The sequence below is a fragment of the Salmo trutta genome, chromosome 24 (genome assembly GCF_901001165.1).
Source record: "Salmo trutta chromosome 24, fSalTru1.1, whole genome shotgun sequence".
NCBI lineage: Eukaryota > Metazoa > Chordata > Actinopteri > Salmoniformes > Salmonidae > Salmo > Salmo trutta.
The window spans coordinates 28,695,345-28,712,535 of NC_042980.1; the positions used below are offsets into that span (position 1 = coordinate 28,695,345).

The 17,191-nt window shown below is 42.6% G+C and overlaps 1 protein-coding gene across 1 annotated transcript; it reads right to left on the bottom strand.

The window, feature by feature from the left end:
* Window positions 1–1,217: 1,217 nt before the first annotated feature.
* On the bottom strand, window positions 1,218–16,204 carry ccdc138 (coiled-coil domain containing 138). Its single transcript, XM_029711728.1, has 13 exons — window positions 15,827–16,204; window positions 15,315–15,481; window positions 15,111–15,211; window positions 14,651–14,934; window positions 14,422–14,541; window positions 11,269–11,346; window positions 11,059–11,169; window positions 10,621–10,776; window positions 10,364–10,483; window positions 9,621–9,807; window positions 8,323–8,496; window positions 3,861–3,999; window positions 1,218–1,838 (listed from the first exon to the last, which is right to left on the bottom strand). The coding sequence occupies exons 1-13, from the start codon at window positions 15,902–15,904 to the stop codon at window positions 1,712–1,714; spliced, it is 1,842 nt and encodes a 613-aa protein (XP_029567588.1). The 5' UTR covers window positions 15,905–16,204; the 3' UTR covers window positions 1,218–1,711.
* Between the last annotated feature and the right edge of the window lie 987 nt (window positions 16,205–17,191).

Genomic DNA, 17,191 nt, shown 5'->3' on the forward strand with positions numbered 1-17,191 from the left:
AACTTGGTAGTGAGTGTTGCAACTGAGGACAGACGATTTTTATGAGCTACACGCTTCAGCGATCCCATTCTGTGAGCTTGTGTGGCCTACCACTTCACGGCTCAGCCCTTTCCACTTCACAATAACAACACATACAGTTGACCTGGGCAGCTCTAGCAGGGAAGACATTTGACGAACTGACTTGTTGGAAAGGTGGCATCCTATGACAGTGCCACATTGAAAGTCACTGAGCTCTTCAGTAAGGCCATTCTACTGCCAATGTTTGTCTATGGAGATTGCATGGCTATGTGATCAAATTTTATACACGTGTCAGCAACAGGTGTGGCTGAAGTAGCCGAATCCACTAATTTGAAGGGGTGTCCACATACTTTGGTATAAACAGGGTATAAGAAAGTAAGAGTAAAGGGAGGAACTGAATAGTACAGGGAGAGAGAGAGCTCAGGACAAGACCCAGTCCCCTTCATTAATAAGGAGTGAATACCCAGGCCAACAGGCTGCTGTGGCCGTGCTCGCTCTCTCACCAAGCACTTTGCCAACCACATGGTTCCACTCACAGTACACTCTCTCAGGACTAGATTTACAGTCAAGTACATAACTGATGCACAATGCCTTAACTGAATCACCCTGCTGCCATCTTATAACTCAGCCAACTCAGAGAAATAATATACATTTGGTGGTCTGTAAATTCCAACATGATGGACTGACTATATCTGTGGTGAAGCAACAGCCACTAACATTAGACAGGTAAATAGTGTTCTCGTGAGGTAGACTGGACAGATTGGAAGCCAGGGAATCTTTAACTGAGTTTGCACTGAGACCTACTCCACTGGGAAACACTAACATAAATTATAGGGACCGCAGCTCAGGGCCTGACGCTGCGCAGGGGCTGTGTGTGTGTGTGTGTGTGAGACATATAGCAGGCCCACTGTGGCCCATAGTGAGTAATGGAAGTAATGAAAGTCAGTAAATCAGTGACAGGTTCTGAAGCAGTAAGTGTTTAGGACTGTTATAGAGCCTTACTAAAGTAACTGGTTCATGCACCCACATAAGACTGTTCTGCAGCGCTTGCTTGCCAACACCACACACTTATGCAGGACTTTTATTTTGTGAGGTGATGAAGAAACTAAGCAGCAGACCAACATTTTAGAAAAGTCTGTATAATAATAGTCAAACTGAAATTCCAAGGTGAACAGGGACCAACACCCTGACGAACCAGCAAAGTTTAAATTAAATGTTTTATTCAACATACTGACTAACAGGGCTCTTTACAGAGGAGAGATCAGAAATGTCTGGAGACACTGACAGAAATGTCTGTCAGTGTCTCCTCACCAAACAGAACCATTCTGGACTCGTTAAAAACTTCCAGCTTTAGTCCATAACAAACAAACAAACAAACAAACAAACAAACAAACAGGTTTATAGAAAACATATGACATAAACTAATGTATTTCATAACTATATGACAGAGAAATCAAACACTGTTTCCCATAGTTTATTGCTTTTAAAAGCTTCCTAGTGAAATCATCTTTACCTCAGAATGCATGAGACAAACACTATAGCCTCTCCCAACATGATGCTCATTTCATAGCAGATGGTAAACATGTTCAAAACAATGTACACTACATAGGTTGAGATCATATAAAAACATATTACAAAACTTGACAAAAATAAAAAATCACTACCACAATAAGGTTATACGTGTGAGTGTGTGTTATTTCAGATTGAGTAGTATAGAGCTAAGGTTCAATGACAAGAAGGTGAGTGTAGGGTCAGTTGTTCTGTGCATCTCCTGCAGCAGCAGATTAAGAGAGCAGCGCTCAAACAGCTGCCTGTTCTTCCTGTGAAAACCAGAAAACAGAAGGTATGTTACACTGGGTCTATGAATGATAGTATACCTAGCACCACACGCTACAAATGCACCGGATCTTGTAATAATCGGTCCTATATTACTAGATATTCTTTGGTCCTATATTACTAGGTCCTATATTACTAGATATTCTTTGGTCCTATATTACTAGGTCCTATATTACTAGATATTCTTTGGTCCTATATTACTAGGTCCTATATTACTAGATATTCTTTGGTCCTATATTACTAGGTCCTATATTACTAGATATTATTTGGTCCTATATTACTAGGTCCTATATTACTAGACATTCTTTGGTCCTATATTACTAGGTCCTATATTACTAGATATTCTTTGGTCCTATATTACTAGGTCCTATATTACTAGACATTCTTTGGTCCTATATTACTAGACATTCTTTGGTCCTATATTACTAGGTCCTATATTACTACATATTCTTTGGTCCTATATTACTAGGTCCTATATTACTAGATGTTCTTTGGTCCTATATTACTAGGTCCTATATTACTAGATATTCTTTGGTCCTATATTACTAGGTCCTATATTACTAGATATTATTTGGTCCTATATTACTAGGTCCTATATTACTAGACATTCTTTGGTCCTATATTACTAGGTCCTATATTACTAGATATTCTTTGGTCCTATATTACTAGGTCCTATATTACTAGACATTCTTTGGTCCTATATTACTAGACATTCTTTGGTCCTATATTACTAGGTCCTATATTACTACATATTCTTTGGTCCTATATTACTAGGTCCTATATTACTAGATGTTCTTTGGTCCTATATTACTAGGTCCTATATTACTAGATATTCTTTGGTCCTATATTACTAGACATTCTTTGGTCCTATATTACTAGGTCCTATATTACTAGATATTCTTTGGTCCTATATTACTACATATTCTTTGGTCCTATATTACTACATATTCTTTGGTCCTATATTACTAGGTCCTATATTACTAGATATTCTTTGGTCCTATAGTATTAGATATTCTTTGGTCCTATATTACTAGATATTCTTTGGTCCTATATTATTAGATATTCTTTGGTCCTATATTACTAGGTCCTATATTACTAGATATTCTTTGGTCCTATATTACTAGGTCCTATATTACTAGATATTCTTTGGTCCTATATTATTAGATATTCTTTGGTCCTATATTACTAGGTCCTATATTACTAGATATTCTTTGGTCCTATATTATTAGATATTCTTTGGTCCTATATTACTAGGTCCTATATTACTAGATATTCTTTGGTCCTATATTACTAGGTCCTATATTACTAGATATTCTTTGGTCCTATATTATTAGATATTCTTTGGTCCTATATTACTAGATATTCTCTGGTCCTATATTACTAGGTCCTATATTATTATATATTCTTTGGTCCTATAGTATTAGATATTCTTTGGTCCTATATTACTAGATATTCTTTGGTCCTATATTACTAGATATTCTTTGGTCCTATATTACTAGATATTCTTTGGTCCTATATTACTAGATATTCTTTGGTCCTATATTACTAGGTCCTATATTATTATATATTCTTTGGTCCTATATTATTATATATTCTTTGGTCCTATAGTATTAGATATTCTTTGGTCCTATATTACTAGATATTCTTTGGTCCTATATTACTAGATATTCTCTGGTCCTATATTACTAGATATTCTTTGGTCCTATATTACTAGATATTCTCTGGTCCTATATTACTAGGTCCTATATTATTATATATTCTTTGGTCCTATAGTATTAGATATTCTTTGGTCCTATATTACTAGATATTCTTTGGTCCTATATTACTAGATATTCTTTGGTCCTATATTACTAGATATTCTTTGGTCCTATATTACTAGGTCTTATATTAGTAGATATTCTTTGGTCCTATACAGGGTTAAATAGAGGGTTCTGCTGGAAGGTGCTGTGGGTCACCTCTCATCTACAGCCTGACAATATTCATCACAACCGATCAGTTTGTCTCACCTGATCTTGGAGAGTTTCTGTAGGATGATGGAGAGTTTCTCCAGAAGAGGAAGTTCTAGTCTGGGGTTCTTCACAAGGAGAGCTGCTGTACGGAAGAACTCTTCAGTGCTGCAAGCAGACAGGAACTCAGACAGATACCCTGCAGAGAGGGAAACACTTAGATAGGTATACAGATGGAAGGACAGACAGTTGCTCTGAAGAACCTTACGGTAACTGTTAACTGAAGACGATGTGGGTGATGAAACAACGGAAGCCATTTATTTTATATGGAGGGAGCGACGTAGGCGGGGGACCGGTGGGCGATGCGAGCATGGGCGAGAGAGGGTGAACAGGGCGGGACCTAAGTTGGGGAAAGCTGAACTTTATGCAAATACTCTGATATCGCGGCACGATTGACCAATCAAAGCTCACTATAGCTTCCAGCCTCTACTGGATTGGCTATTGATGCATAGCACTATCTAGCTTGCTTGCTAGCACCCACAAGAGGGTGAAGCTAGCGTGGCTATTCAAATGATTGATGATAGTTAACAGGCACTGTTACACACAGGCAGACAGACAGTTCCACTGAAGAACCCTACACAGTCCTGTCTACACCTGTTAACCTGCTCAGTCATCCCATCATCGGGCCTATGATGGGTCATCCCTGATCATTGGGTACAACCAGCCTCTGCTGCGAGCAGAATGGATCAGGAACCCAGCTGAAGTGTTCCAGTCGTAGTATAGATGCTAATCAATTCCACTCAGCCAACGAGAGTAAATCTACATGATTTCAGATCAAGCAGAGTCCATATTGTCAGTGTTAACTCTGTCTTACAAGGAGGCATAGATCTCAGCATGTTTCTCTCAGATAAGTCAAATCAGAGCCAGTCAGGCAGTATGGTAAAAGTCTGGACAGACTACAATCACAACATTAAGTGTACAGTCATGGCCAAAAGTTTTGAGAATGACACAAATATTAATTTCCACAAAGTGTGCTGCTTCAGTGTCTTCAGATATTTTTGTCAGATGTTACTATGGAATACTGAAGTATAATTACAAGCATTTCATAAGTGTCAGAGGCTTTTATTGACAATTACATGAAGTTGATGCAAAGAGTCAATATTTGCAGTGTTGACCCTTCTTTTTCAAGACCTCTGCAATCCGCCCTGGCATGCTGTCAATTAACTTCTGGGCCACATCCTGACTGATGGCAGCCCATTCTTGCATAATCAATGCTTGGAGTTTGTCAGAATTTGTGGGTTTTTGTTTGTCCACCCGCCTCTTGAGAATTGACCACAAGTTCTCAATGGGATTAAGGTCTGGGGAGTTTCCTGGCCATGGATCCAAAATATCTATGTTTTGTTCCCCGAGCCACATAGTTATCACTTTTGCCTTATGGCAAGGTGCTCCATCATGCTGGAAAAGGCATTGTTCATCACCAAACTGTTCCTGGATGGTTGGGAGAAGTTGCTCTAGGAGGATGTGTTGGTACCATTCTTTATTAATGGCTGTGTTCTTAGGCAAAATTGTGAGTGAGCCCACTCCCTTGGCTGAGAAGCAACCCCACACATGAATGGTCTCAGGATGCTTTACTGTTGGCATGACACAGGACTGATGGCAGCGCTCACCTTGTCTTCTTCGGACAAGCTTTTTCCGGATGCCCCAAACAATCGGAAAGGGGATTCATCAGAGAAAATGACTTTACCGCAGTCCTCAGCAGTCCAATCCCTGTACCTTTTGCAGAATATCAGTCTCTCCCTGACGTTTTTCCTGGAGAGAAGTGGCTTCTTCGCTGCCCTTCTTGACACCAGGCTATCCTCCAAAAGTCTTCGCCTCACTGTGCGTGCAGATGCACTCACATCTGCCTGCTGCCATTCCTGAGCAAGCTCTGTACTGGTGGTGCCCCGATCCCGCAGCTGAATCAATTTTAGGAGACGTCCTGGTGCTTGCTGGACTTTCTTGGGCGCCCTGAAGCCTTCACAACAATTGAACCGCTCTCCTTGAAGTTCTTGATGATCCAATAAATGGTTGATTTAGGTGCAATCTTACTGGCAGCAATATCCTTGCCTGTGAAGCCCTTTTGGTGCAAAGCAATGATGACGGCACGTGTTTCCTTGCAGGTAACCATGTATAACAGAGGACGAACAATGATTCCAAGCACCACCCTCCTTTTGAAGCTTCCAGTCTGTTATTCGAACTCAATCAGCATGACAGAGTGATCTCCAGCCTTGTCCTCGTCAACACTCACACCTGTGTTAACGAGAGAATCACTGACATGTTTTTGGAAATGTTTTTGGGGGATTCAGTTCATTTGCATGGCAAATAGGGACTTTGCAATTAATTGCAATTCATCTGATCACTCTTAATAACATTCTGGATTATATGCAAATTGCCATCATATAAACTGAGGCAGCAGACTTTGTGAAAATGTATATTTGTGTCATTCTCCAAACTTTTGGCCACAACTGTAGAATATGTGACAAAGTCATTGATCCAACATGACACAGTACTTCTCATAACCATCAGAGAACTGCCCCAAAATTCCTACACATTTCTATTTTTACAATCAACACATTTTTAATTTTACTAGTTCAGTTGACTAAGAACACATACACGTGCAAAAAAACACGTACAAAAATGACCTGGGGGATTCAATTCAAACATTTATTTTCCCTGTGATAGGTTCAATAGGGAATAAAAGAGTAGAGTCATTTGGGGGGTAATTGTGCGTGAAAAAGCAATCTGCTTTAGAGACAGCCTCATGGTGTTACTGTAGCTACTGTACTTTAGCAGACTTGCAGAGACCCAGGAGGTCCATCCCTGTTACTGTAGCAGAGAGCTAGACACCTCCATCTGGTCCCTAGCCTCTCCTCTCTTCTGGCTCTTTAAGCCTTACTGTATGTGGGACGGGGAGAGAAACTCCAAACACTATGGGTCAGTGGTAGAATGGTCCATGTCCTGGCTGATTTAGGGGGGAGGGGGTTCTCTTTATGGTCCCCCCTGGTTCTCCCCCTGTCTCTATAGGACACATGGACTGGATTACTGTAATATAGCCTGAGAGAGTTATATGGGGGCTTTGCCTTGGGCACAGACACTAGGACAGGACACACACTGGGGAGAGGGTGACCTGCAGGTGTGAACCAGACCTCTGTGTGTGTGTGTGTGTGTGTGTGTGTGTGTGTGTGTGTGTGTGTGTGTGACAGACACTACGCAGGCGTACTGTATTAAGGCGTCCGCATGCTTCCCATCCAAAACAGTTTGAGCACATACGACATTTTGTGACGTTTTTGTTAGTTTTGTCTTCGACTGTTTGTGTCACAAAATGTTTTCTTGAGGCAACTGTAGGGGTTCTTCAATGAAGTGTTTGTTGTCATTCAACGAGAGACAACTTGTTTTCATGCAAACATTTTTACTTGACAAATACGGCACCAAACATCTTAGGCAAAAAACGTAAAAATTCATGACATTTCTTGTGTTATCTTATATTCATTCAGACCATTTTGAGGACATGTATACTGGCTATGGCATCTCAAGATGGAGAAACAGTACTTTTGCCACTTTTTTCGGATTATTTAAGCGAAAGTCTTAAGGGAGTATGCGAGGCACAGACGTTCACTTTGCCTAACCAAGTTCTGCTAGGACCAAACCGAACCTAGTATGCAGGCGCCTTAACAGGGCAGCTACAGAGGGGAAATTGAGTTGACCTTCTGGTGTGAACTGCATGAAGGAACCCAGCCATACCGTACTGTACAGGGGTCGAGGAGGCTGCATTATAGGCAGACACTGAGCAAGCCTGCAGTAGTACAAGACAGGGGAGGTGTGTGTCAGGCGGTGACCCAGGCGGTTTAGTGGTGACCTTCAGGTGTGAACCCCAACTCTCCGTCATGGCCTCACTCACACTCACCTCATTACTCCCCTGTAAACCACTCTAATCACCTGCTCTCCCTCTCTCCCATAAATCATAGTGGGGTGCTGAGATCTCCACCTGCCGCACTAGACTTTAGTGGACCAAGGGCGTAGCTCTGCTCAGGGTCTCTCTCACACACACACACACACACACACACACACACACACACACACACACACACTTTGTTCAGTATCAGCCAATGACACAAATTAGTCAAACATAAAGCACATAGTAGGAGCATACTGTAACTGTACTGTTATGGAGAGAGCATATTGTGGTGGGAATCTGTGGGGTGTCTCCATACTCATGGGTCTTTGAGCTGCACTGGCTGACGGTGGCAGGTATCTTAGTGGTTAGAGCGTTGGGTCAGTAACCAAAGGGTTGCTAGCTCGAATCCCCGAGCAGAGCAGGTGAAATCTCTCGATCTGCCCTTGAGCAAGGCACTTAACCAGGGTCGGCGTCAATGGCTGTGACCCCACTCGCCGAGGGTGTCTCAGGGGGAGTGGGATATGCATTTCACACCACACACAGGTTACCTTTGATTAATCGTGAGAGAAGTAGTGTATCTATACTTACGTGACTCTGCGCTGAGCTGCAGTAGGATGTCTACGGGAGTCTGCAGCCCCCCCTTCCCTCCTCGGAGCAGGGCTAGGAGGACAGACACTCCCCCGTACTGAAGAAACAGCCCCCGGACATCCACACACACCAGGTCACTGTGGAGGGAGTCCAACACCTGGGCTAGGATGTCAGCTGGAGGGAAAAGAGGAGTTATGACGGAGGTCACACAGACAACCTGGACAGTGCCACTGAAATCCAACCCCCATCTCTCTGCTACCAACACTTATCCCATCCCAGCTGGAGGCTCACCTAGACATGGGAGATCAGTGAACAGGTCTGTCTAAAGCCCCAGGGATAAATCACACTGACAAACTGCTGTTCTGCCCTGCCCTGCATGTCTGCTTGCTCCTCTCTCCCCTAGTCAGAGCGGTACAGACAGGAGTAGTGGATAATGAACAACCCAGTATAAGCAGACAGAGTGAGAGTGGCTAGGAGAGACATCCTGGTTACTGAGAAGACATCTTTATGGGGCCTGTGTCACTGATGATCTCCAGATACAAAGCACTGTAGTCTGTAACTGGCCTAGCCAGGGGGCTGGAGGGGTACACCAGAACCCCCCTGACCCAAAGCCTGCCTGCCTCCTTCTCTCTCTGGTCCAAACCCATTAAGGCGCTGAGTTTCCAGAAAGCTTTGTTTTCTTTACACGACCCAGACCCACAGCATGAACAGCTAAGTGTCTCATTCTAACCCCTTCTGTCTGTCTGTCTGTCTGTCTGTCTGTCTGTCTGCAGACAGGTTTTTATTAGTTCAGATGTTTTTCTGTAGACGGTTGAAAGCTTTTTGGAGCCTGATACCTCAGTCTGACATGGTACCTATTAAAGAAATATTCTTCCTATATGAACAAACCAGTTTCATGTCCATCCAGAGACAGAGCTGAGCCAACCTGGCAGAAAGCTTGCCCTTTGGGGGTTTAGGCCTGGGTTGCTGTTAAGAACTTGCTTACAAATGTATTTGTGAAAAGCACAAAACAAATAACATTTGATTGGTTGGATGATTGACTGATAGCTGCATGTCTCTCTATAGAGCACAGTACTACTGTATGAGTTACACACTCACTAGAAAGAGACAATTATAAACCTGTATTCATACCCAATGGAAAACCACACTGCCCTCTGCAGGGGACTTCACATAACTACACCAAAAAAGAAATAGCAGATATATCAAAGGATATCCCTTGGATTTAGGAAGAATATAGAATTATTGGATAAGTGTTCAAATTAGACATTGTGTGTTTATGTAGTGTAGCAGTGTTTTACCCTGGGTGATGGTCCTGAGGATGATGAGGGAGGAGAGGAGACGTGTGTGGGGACAGAGACTCCTGTACAGAGAGGGAGGTAGAGGAGGGCCCCTGGTCTTCAGAGGGCCGTTGGGGTCCTGCTGCTGGGTCGGAACCCTGGACACCTCCTCCCCCAGACGCCGCAAAGTGGACGACAGAGCCACCGGCTACACACAGACACACACACGTACTCAGTTAGTCAGTGGGAGTCCAGTGTTGTGATTACGTTTCTGGCCTTGTGGTTCACCTTCAACACGTTGCTGTAATACTACAGCATGAGATTCCAGTTTAAACATCAAATAGTTGCCCTGACACTGGCAGACAAACAAACACACTCCCCGCGGTTAGGTTCTGAGATGCGTTGGATCCGGGATGGCATCTATGCTTGTTGGTGACTCGCTGGGCTGGGAGTTTTCATTGAGAACCAGACAGAGATTCTATCCAGTTGGGTCTGAGCCTCTCTCTGTCAGTGTGATGTCTGTTCTCCAGACACACACACAGCATGTTCTACATACGACTAATACAACCTGATAACTTCTAATGTACCCCACACTAATTAACCACATACTGGCCAGGCCAGCACAGGACACAGTCTGACACAAGGGATTCAATAACATAATGTCTGCAGCATGAAAACAAAATTCTACTTTCTTCTCACAGCTGGGAAGAGAATGCATTCTCAGTTTGTGTTGTGTAGTGTTGTTGTGTGGTGTTGTGTATTACCTGTGTGCTGCTGTCTATCTCGCTCAGGCTCCAATATATAAACTTGATCAGGGTCAGGGTACCAGAGGGGTCTGGTGATGCAGAGGACTGCTGCAGCTGCTCAACCAACAGAGGCAAAACCTAGAGACAGGAGGTCAACAACAACACAATATAAACTACAAAACACAGGATCAACACAAAGCCTGGGACATCATAACAAGATAAACACATAGCGTAATAAGCCAAAACAACCCCCTGGACGAGTCCAGTCCTCCCACCTTAGAGCACCTGTCGTGGAGAGAGACCACTGGTGACGTGTGCTGCTGACCTTGGGCTGTTCTGCTGTCTCCTGCTACTGGAGGAAACATCTGTCCGTCTAGAATCCAGTCCAATAGCAAAGCTAGCAGCCTGAGAGGGGCGGGACTTACACTACCCTGCAGAATGAGACAACCAGTAACCAGTATGGTTAGAATCTGGCCATACTAAATGGTGTGTTTTCCAAACAACCTCATTGACAAGAAATTGGACTTTAAAAGGTAGTTAGAAGCAACCACCACCACTGTTGATTGGAATAATTACGGTACCAGTCTATGAGTCTTCATCAGGGAGTATGTGTGGGGTTAGGACTGCATTAGTTACAACCACAGTTAACACAGTAAAAACACTAGTAGTCAGTACCCAGCGTTCCCAGCGGAAATTACATATACCATACACACCTTGGCTGGCTTGGAGGTGGCTTTTTTCTCGGGTTTAGAAGGTTTGGACTCAATAGCCTTCTGACAAACGTTCTCTCTCCCTTTCTGTGCCATAGAGAATTCATACTTCCTCTAGAGAGAGAAAATCACATGAAAAATAACAGACAGTATGTATAGGGGTTGAGGGTCTGAATAACACAGGTCTATTTTGCTTGTTGTGTGTCTTCCTACCTGAAGGTTCTCTAGCCGAGCCTGGACCTTCCTGAACTGGTTCTCCAGACGCTTGTTCTGCTCACTCAGCTCATTCAGCTGAACACAATACAATCATACAACACAAACAGTTAGTAAACACTTTTATTCAGAGCAACTCACTACACAACGTTGTAACTAAGTGATCAATCAGAACCAGCGCCCTCCTGTGGTCAGTTGAGACAGTCATACAGTGCCTTCAGAAAGTATTCACAACGTCTTGAGTCAATAAGTATTCAACCTCTTTGTTATGGCAAGTCTAAATGAGTCCAGTAGTAAATATTTGCTTAACAAGCCACATAACAAGTGGCATGGACTCACTCTGTGTGCAATAAGTGTTTTTTTATTTATTTAACTAGGCAAGTCAGTTAAGAACAAATTCTTATTGACAATGGCAGTCCATCCTGGCCAAAAAAGGACGATGCTAGGCCAATTGTGTGCCGCCCTATGGGACTCCAAATCACGACCGGTTGTGACACGGTCCAGGATCGAACCAGGGTCTGTAGTGACGCCTCTAGCACTGAGATGCAGCGCCTTAGACCGCTGCGCCACTCGGGAGCAACATGATTGTTGAATCACTACCTCACCTCTGTACCCCACACATACAATTATATGTAAGGTCCCTCAGTTCGAGCAGTGAACTTCAAACACAGATTCAACCACAAAGACCAGGGAGGTTTTCCAATGTCTCGCAAAGAAGGGCACCTATTGGTAGATGGGTAAAAAAAGCAGACATTGAATATCCCTTTGAGCATGGTGGAGTTATTAATTACACTTTGGATGGTGTAACAATACACCTAGTCGAAGATGCAGGCATCCTTCCTAACTCACATGGCGAAAAGGAAGGAAACCGCTCAGGGATTTCACCATGAGGCCAATGGTGACTTTTAAAACAGTTAAATAGTTTAATGGCTGTGATAGAAAAGAACTGAGGATGGATTAACAACATTGTAGTTACTCCACAATACTAACCTAAATGACAGAGTGAAAAAAAGAAAGCCTGTACAGAATAAAAAAATTCCAAAACATGCATCCTGTTTGCAACAAGGCACTAAATTATCACTGAAAAAAGTGCGGCACAGCAATTAACTTCTGTCCTGAATACAAAGGGTTATGTTTGGGGAAAATCCAATACAACACATTACGGAGTATCACTCTCCATATTTTCAAGCATAGCGGTGGCTGCATCATGTTATGGGTATGCTTGTAATCGTTAAGGACTGTGGAGTTTTTCAGGATAAAAAAATTTTACTGAATGGAACTAAGCACAGGCAAAATCATAGCAGAAAACCTGGTTCAGTCTGCTTTCTACCAGACACTGGGAGACGAATTCACCTTTCAGCAGGACAATAACCAAAGGCCAAATCTATACTGGAGTATATATATATATATATATATATATATATATATATATATATATATATATATATATATATCAATAAGTTTACATACACTTAGGTTGGAGTCATTAAAATTTGTTTTTCAACCACTCCACAAATTTCTTCTTAACAAACTATAGTTTTGGCAAGTCGGTTAGGACATCTACTTTCTGCATGATACAAGTAATGTTTACAACAATTGTGTACAGACAGATTATTTCACTTATAATTCACTGTATCACAATTCCAGTGGGTCAGAAGTTTACATACACTAAGTTGACTGTGCCTTTAAACAGCTTGGAAAATTCCAGAAAATTATGTCATGGCTTTAGAAGCTTCTGATAGGCTAATTGACATAATTTGAGTCAATTGGAGGTGTACCTGTGGATGTATTTCAAGGGCTACCTTCAAACTCAGTGCCTCTTTCCTTGACATCATGGGAAAATCAACAGAAATCAGCCAAGACCTCAGAAAATAAATTGTAGACCTCCACGAGTCTGGTTCATCCTTGGGAGCAATTTCCAAATTCCTGAAGATACCACATTCATCTGTACAAACAACAGTACGCAAGTATAAACACCATGGGACCACGTAGCCGTCATACCGCTCAGGAAGGAGACGCATTCTGTCTCCTAGAGATGAACGTACTTTGGTGCGAAAAGTGCAAATCAATCCCAGAACAACAGCAGAGGACCTTGTGAAGATGCTGGAGGAAACCGGTACAAAAGTATCTATAGCCACAGTAAAACGAGTCCTATATTGACATAACCTGAAAGCCCGCTCAGCAAGGAAGAAGCCACTGCTCCAAAGCAGCCATAAAAAAGCCAGACTACGGTTTGCAACTGCACATGGGGACAAAGATCGTACTTTTTGGAGAAATGTCCTCTGGTCTGATGAAACAAAAATAGAACTGTTTGGCCATAATGACCATCATTATGTTTGGAGGAAAAAGGGGGAGGCTTGCATGCCGAAGAACACCATCCCAACCGTGAAGCACGGGGGTAGCAGCATCATGTTGTGGGGGTGCTTTGCAGCAGGAGGGACTGGTGCACTTCACAAAATAGATGGCATCATGAGGGAGGAAAGTTATGTGGATTTATATAAATATACATACATATACAGTGCCTTCGGAAAGTATTCAGACCCCTTGACTTTTTCCACATTTTGTTACGTTACAGCCTGTTTATTTTCCTCATCAATCTACACACAATACCCCATAATGACAAAGCAAAAAAAGGTTTTTAGAAAAATACATAAAAATGACATTTACATTAGTATTCAGACCCTTTACTCAGTACTTTCTTGAAGCACCTTTGGCAGCGATTACATCATTGAGTCTTCTTGGGTATGACACTACAAGCTTGGCACACCTGTATTTGGGGAGTTTCTCCCATTCTTCTCTGTCAGGTTGGATGGGAACCATCGCTGCACCGCTATTTTCAGGTTTCTCCAGAGATGTTCGATCGGGTTCAATGCAGGAGTGGCTTCGGGACAAGTCTCTGAATGTCCTTGAGAGGCCCAGCCAGAGCACAGACTTGAACCAAATTTTTTTATACATTTGCAAAAATGTCTAAAAACCTGTTTTTACTTTGTTATTATGGGGTATTGTGTGTAGATTGATGAGGGGAAAAAACGATTTAATCAATAAGAATAAGGCTGCAACGTAACAAACTGTGGTAAGAGTCAAGGGGTCTGAAAACTTTCCGAATGACACATGATCTTAGGTAAAAAGCAGCCAGCTGAAGCAGATGCTTGCCTGTTTCTTCATGTTGTCGTTGAGTTCCTTGATGGAGTTGAAGCTGGACTTTAACCTCTTGTTCTCCCTGGTTCTCTCGCTCAGCTGCTCCTGTAGCTGACTCACCTCCTCACTGCGGCTCTGACGGAATACACACATTTTCAGAACCGCTCACACAATGCACTTAAAAAAACCCTGTGAAGAAGAGATCATATTCAACCTTGAGGGATTGCTGAAGATGTGTGTTTACCTCCTCTTGCTGTAGCAGTCTGTTCTCTCTGTCCTGGAGCTGGGCTGACCACTGCTGCTGGCTCAAACGTTCTGCCTGTAGTTGTTGGTAGATGTGCAGCATCTCCTGGTAGACCTGTCCCATCACTGAGGGGCAGGAGGGGGAGAGGACAGGGGAGGACTGCTGCTGCCTCACCCCTCTCCCCCCTTTCTCCCCCCTCATCTCCTCTTCTCTGGCCAGGTCTACGGTGGACTCAGTCTCTCGGGAGCCCAGGGTACGGGCCAGGCTGGAGGGCAGGGTCACATCTGAAACAGAAAAACTCACACTGTTTTTTTTGTCAAGTGTTTTCAGTTTGAAGAAAGCAGTATTGGTATGATTATTATTAATATGAATATAATACCTTTATTCTCAACATAAAAACAATGCATTATCTAGCTACATCTGTTGAGACATGCTGAATATAAGAAGACCCCACACACACCTGTCTCTGTGTAGTGGATCTGTGTGTCCAGGAGAGGGCTGAAAGTATAGTTCTCACTCAGGTCCTCCTCACTGTCACCCCGACTACAGTCACTGTACAACCTGGGTAAGCAGACAGTTACACATCAGTGGCATATGGTAGCTTGGCCCCATCAATTATAACACAAGGTGTTGGTCTGAAAGAAATGCCTGGAGAAAGACTGACCTGTCTGGAGGGTTGGTGACAGCCTGGAACAGCTCCTGTAAAGCTCTGTTGTAACCTCTCATCTCTCTGGTGGTGGTGCGTCTAGACCTGGGGGACTTCACAACTCTCTGCTGCCCACCATGGTAGTGTCTTCCACTCAGCGCAGGTGCTTTCTGCTCTGTAGAGACCTGTCAAAAGGCAATAGTGAGCTATAGCAAGTTCAGTCACTGCAACGTACGTGCACAACCTAGTACTAGTAATAACAAGCCAACTAACGTTAGCTAACTATTTAGCTAGCTAACTAAGTCGATAACGTTAACTAGCTAGCGTTAGCTGGTTTGCTTGGTCTCTTGGTAACGACTCCGAGTGATCCAGCTAGCTAGAAAACAAAGTTAGACATCTGGAGCACTCGGGGTTGTTACCAAGGGAACAATCAAACCCGCTAGCTAAAGTTATCTACCTGGCTAGCTAGTTACTGTAAGCTAGCTAAATATTTAGCTAGTTTGCTTGTTAGCTATATACACGTTACTAACCCGTTTCCTTTCCAGATATTTCATTTTCAGCCTCTCAACCGTAACGTCCAACTCGCTCTCTGACGATTCGTTGTTCATCTTGAGGTTTCACACAGATCTATTGTTTTTCAACAAACTCCAAAAGCACAGTCAACTTGTTGTCAGTTTGAATTACGTGCATTTTTCATAAACCGGAAATGAAAAACCTGCAAATATGCCGTCATCCTGAGGGCGGCGCCATTACACAATACATACATATACACATACCTCCTCTGACATTGTGCTCCTGCTTACAGTGTGAGGGACCGTCACTGCTGTTGTAGCCTTCTGTGCTCAGTGCTGGGATGAATCTATCAACCTGTTCAAGAACCTGTTCCACATTCTGTAAAATAATACACTCACATGCATACATTATTAAGATACTGTTAAGACCAGCTATTCCTGAGAATGATGTAAAATTGTATTAGTTCCTCACCCAGATGGTATTTAAATGCATGTAGGTTCAAGGTGAGATATGATTCATACTGTATGAATCATAACATAACTCATCTTTAGACTGATATAGATACGTAAATACCATCTGGGTGTGGAGGGAATCATAGTCTGAGGTAACAAAACCATCAGAGTGGAGGCACGTTCTGTTGGGGAGGCATCATCTGATGGAACTCTTCCATAACACCATGACTCCCCTCTTTCTGGCATTGTATTATTTTCATGAGAACACACTGTATCAAATTAACATTTTGAAACCTTGTCATTGTGTTGTTTATTTCAAAAACAAATCTCCTTACATTTGCCTCACAAACATTGCCCTCTGTACTTACAGTAAGAAAAGCATACATACACGATTCTAAGTTTATGAGTGGGAGTAAAAAAATCTGTATTCTAGCACCTCCTGTCTTAATGACACACTCATTAGCCTGCTGTGCCTCTGGATCAGAGATCTGTGCTATGGGTGGAGGACAATGGTGGAGCAACTTTCTCAGTTCTCTTTAATCAGCTATAGAGATCTCTGTATTAAGACACAGAATATAAAGTACCCATATGGCATATAAGACAAAAGTTGCACTGTAGAAGTGGAATATATAGCTTATTAACAACACCGATTGAGTATCATAATAACTTTAATCACTACTTTTGTAGCATCAACAAAAACAATGATCACAACAAATATTGTTTGGAGAATAAGTAAAAACTTTTGATATGTTATATTTCAGATATGTCTACTAGCTTGGGGAGGTTGATAGTTATAGAACAGACAGAAACACCATGATCAGCTATTCTAAGACCTTGCAATGGCCGAGGCTGATGGTTTAAGTCCAGAGTTTCATCCTACAGTTTAACCAGTTTCTGTCTGTTCATTTAAACATTGTCCCTTCAATGTCA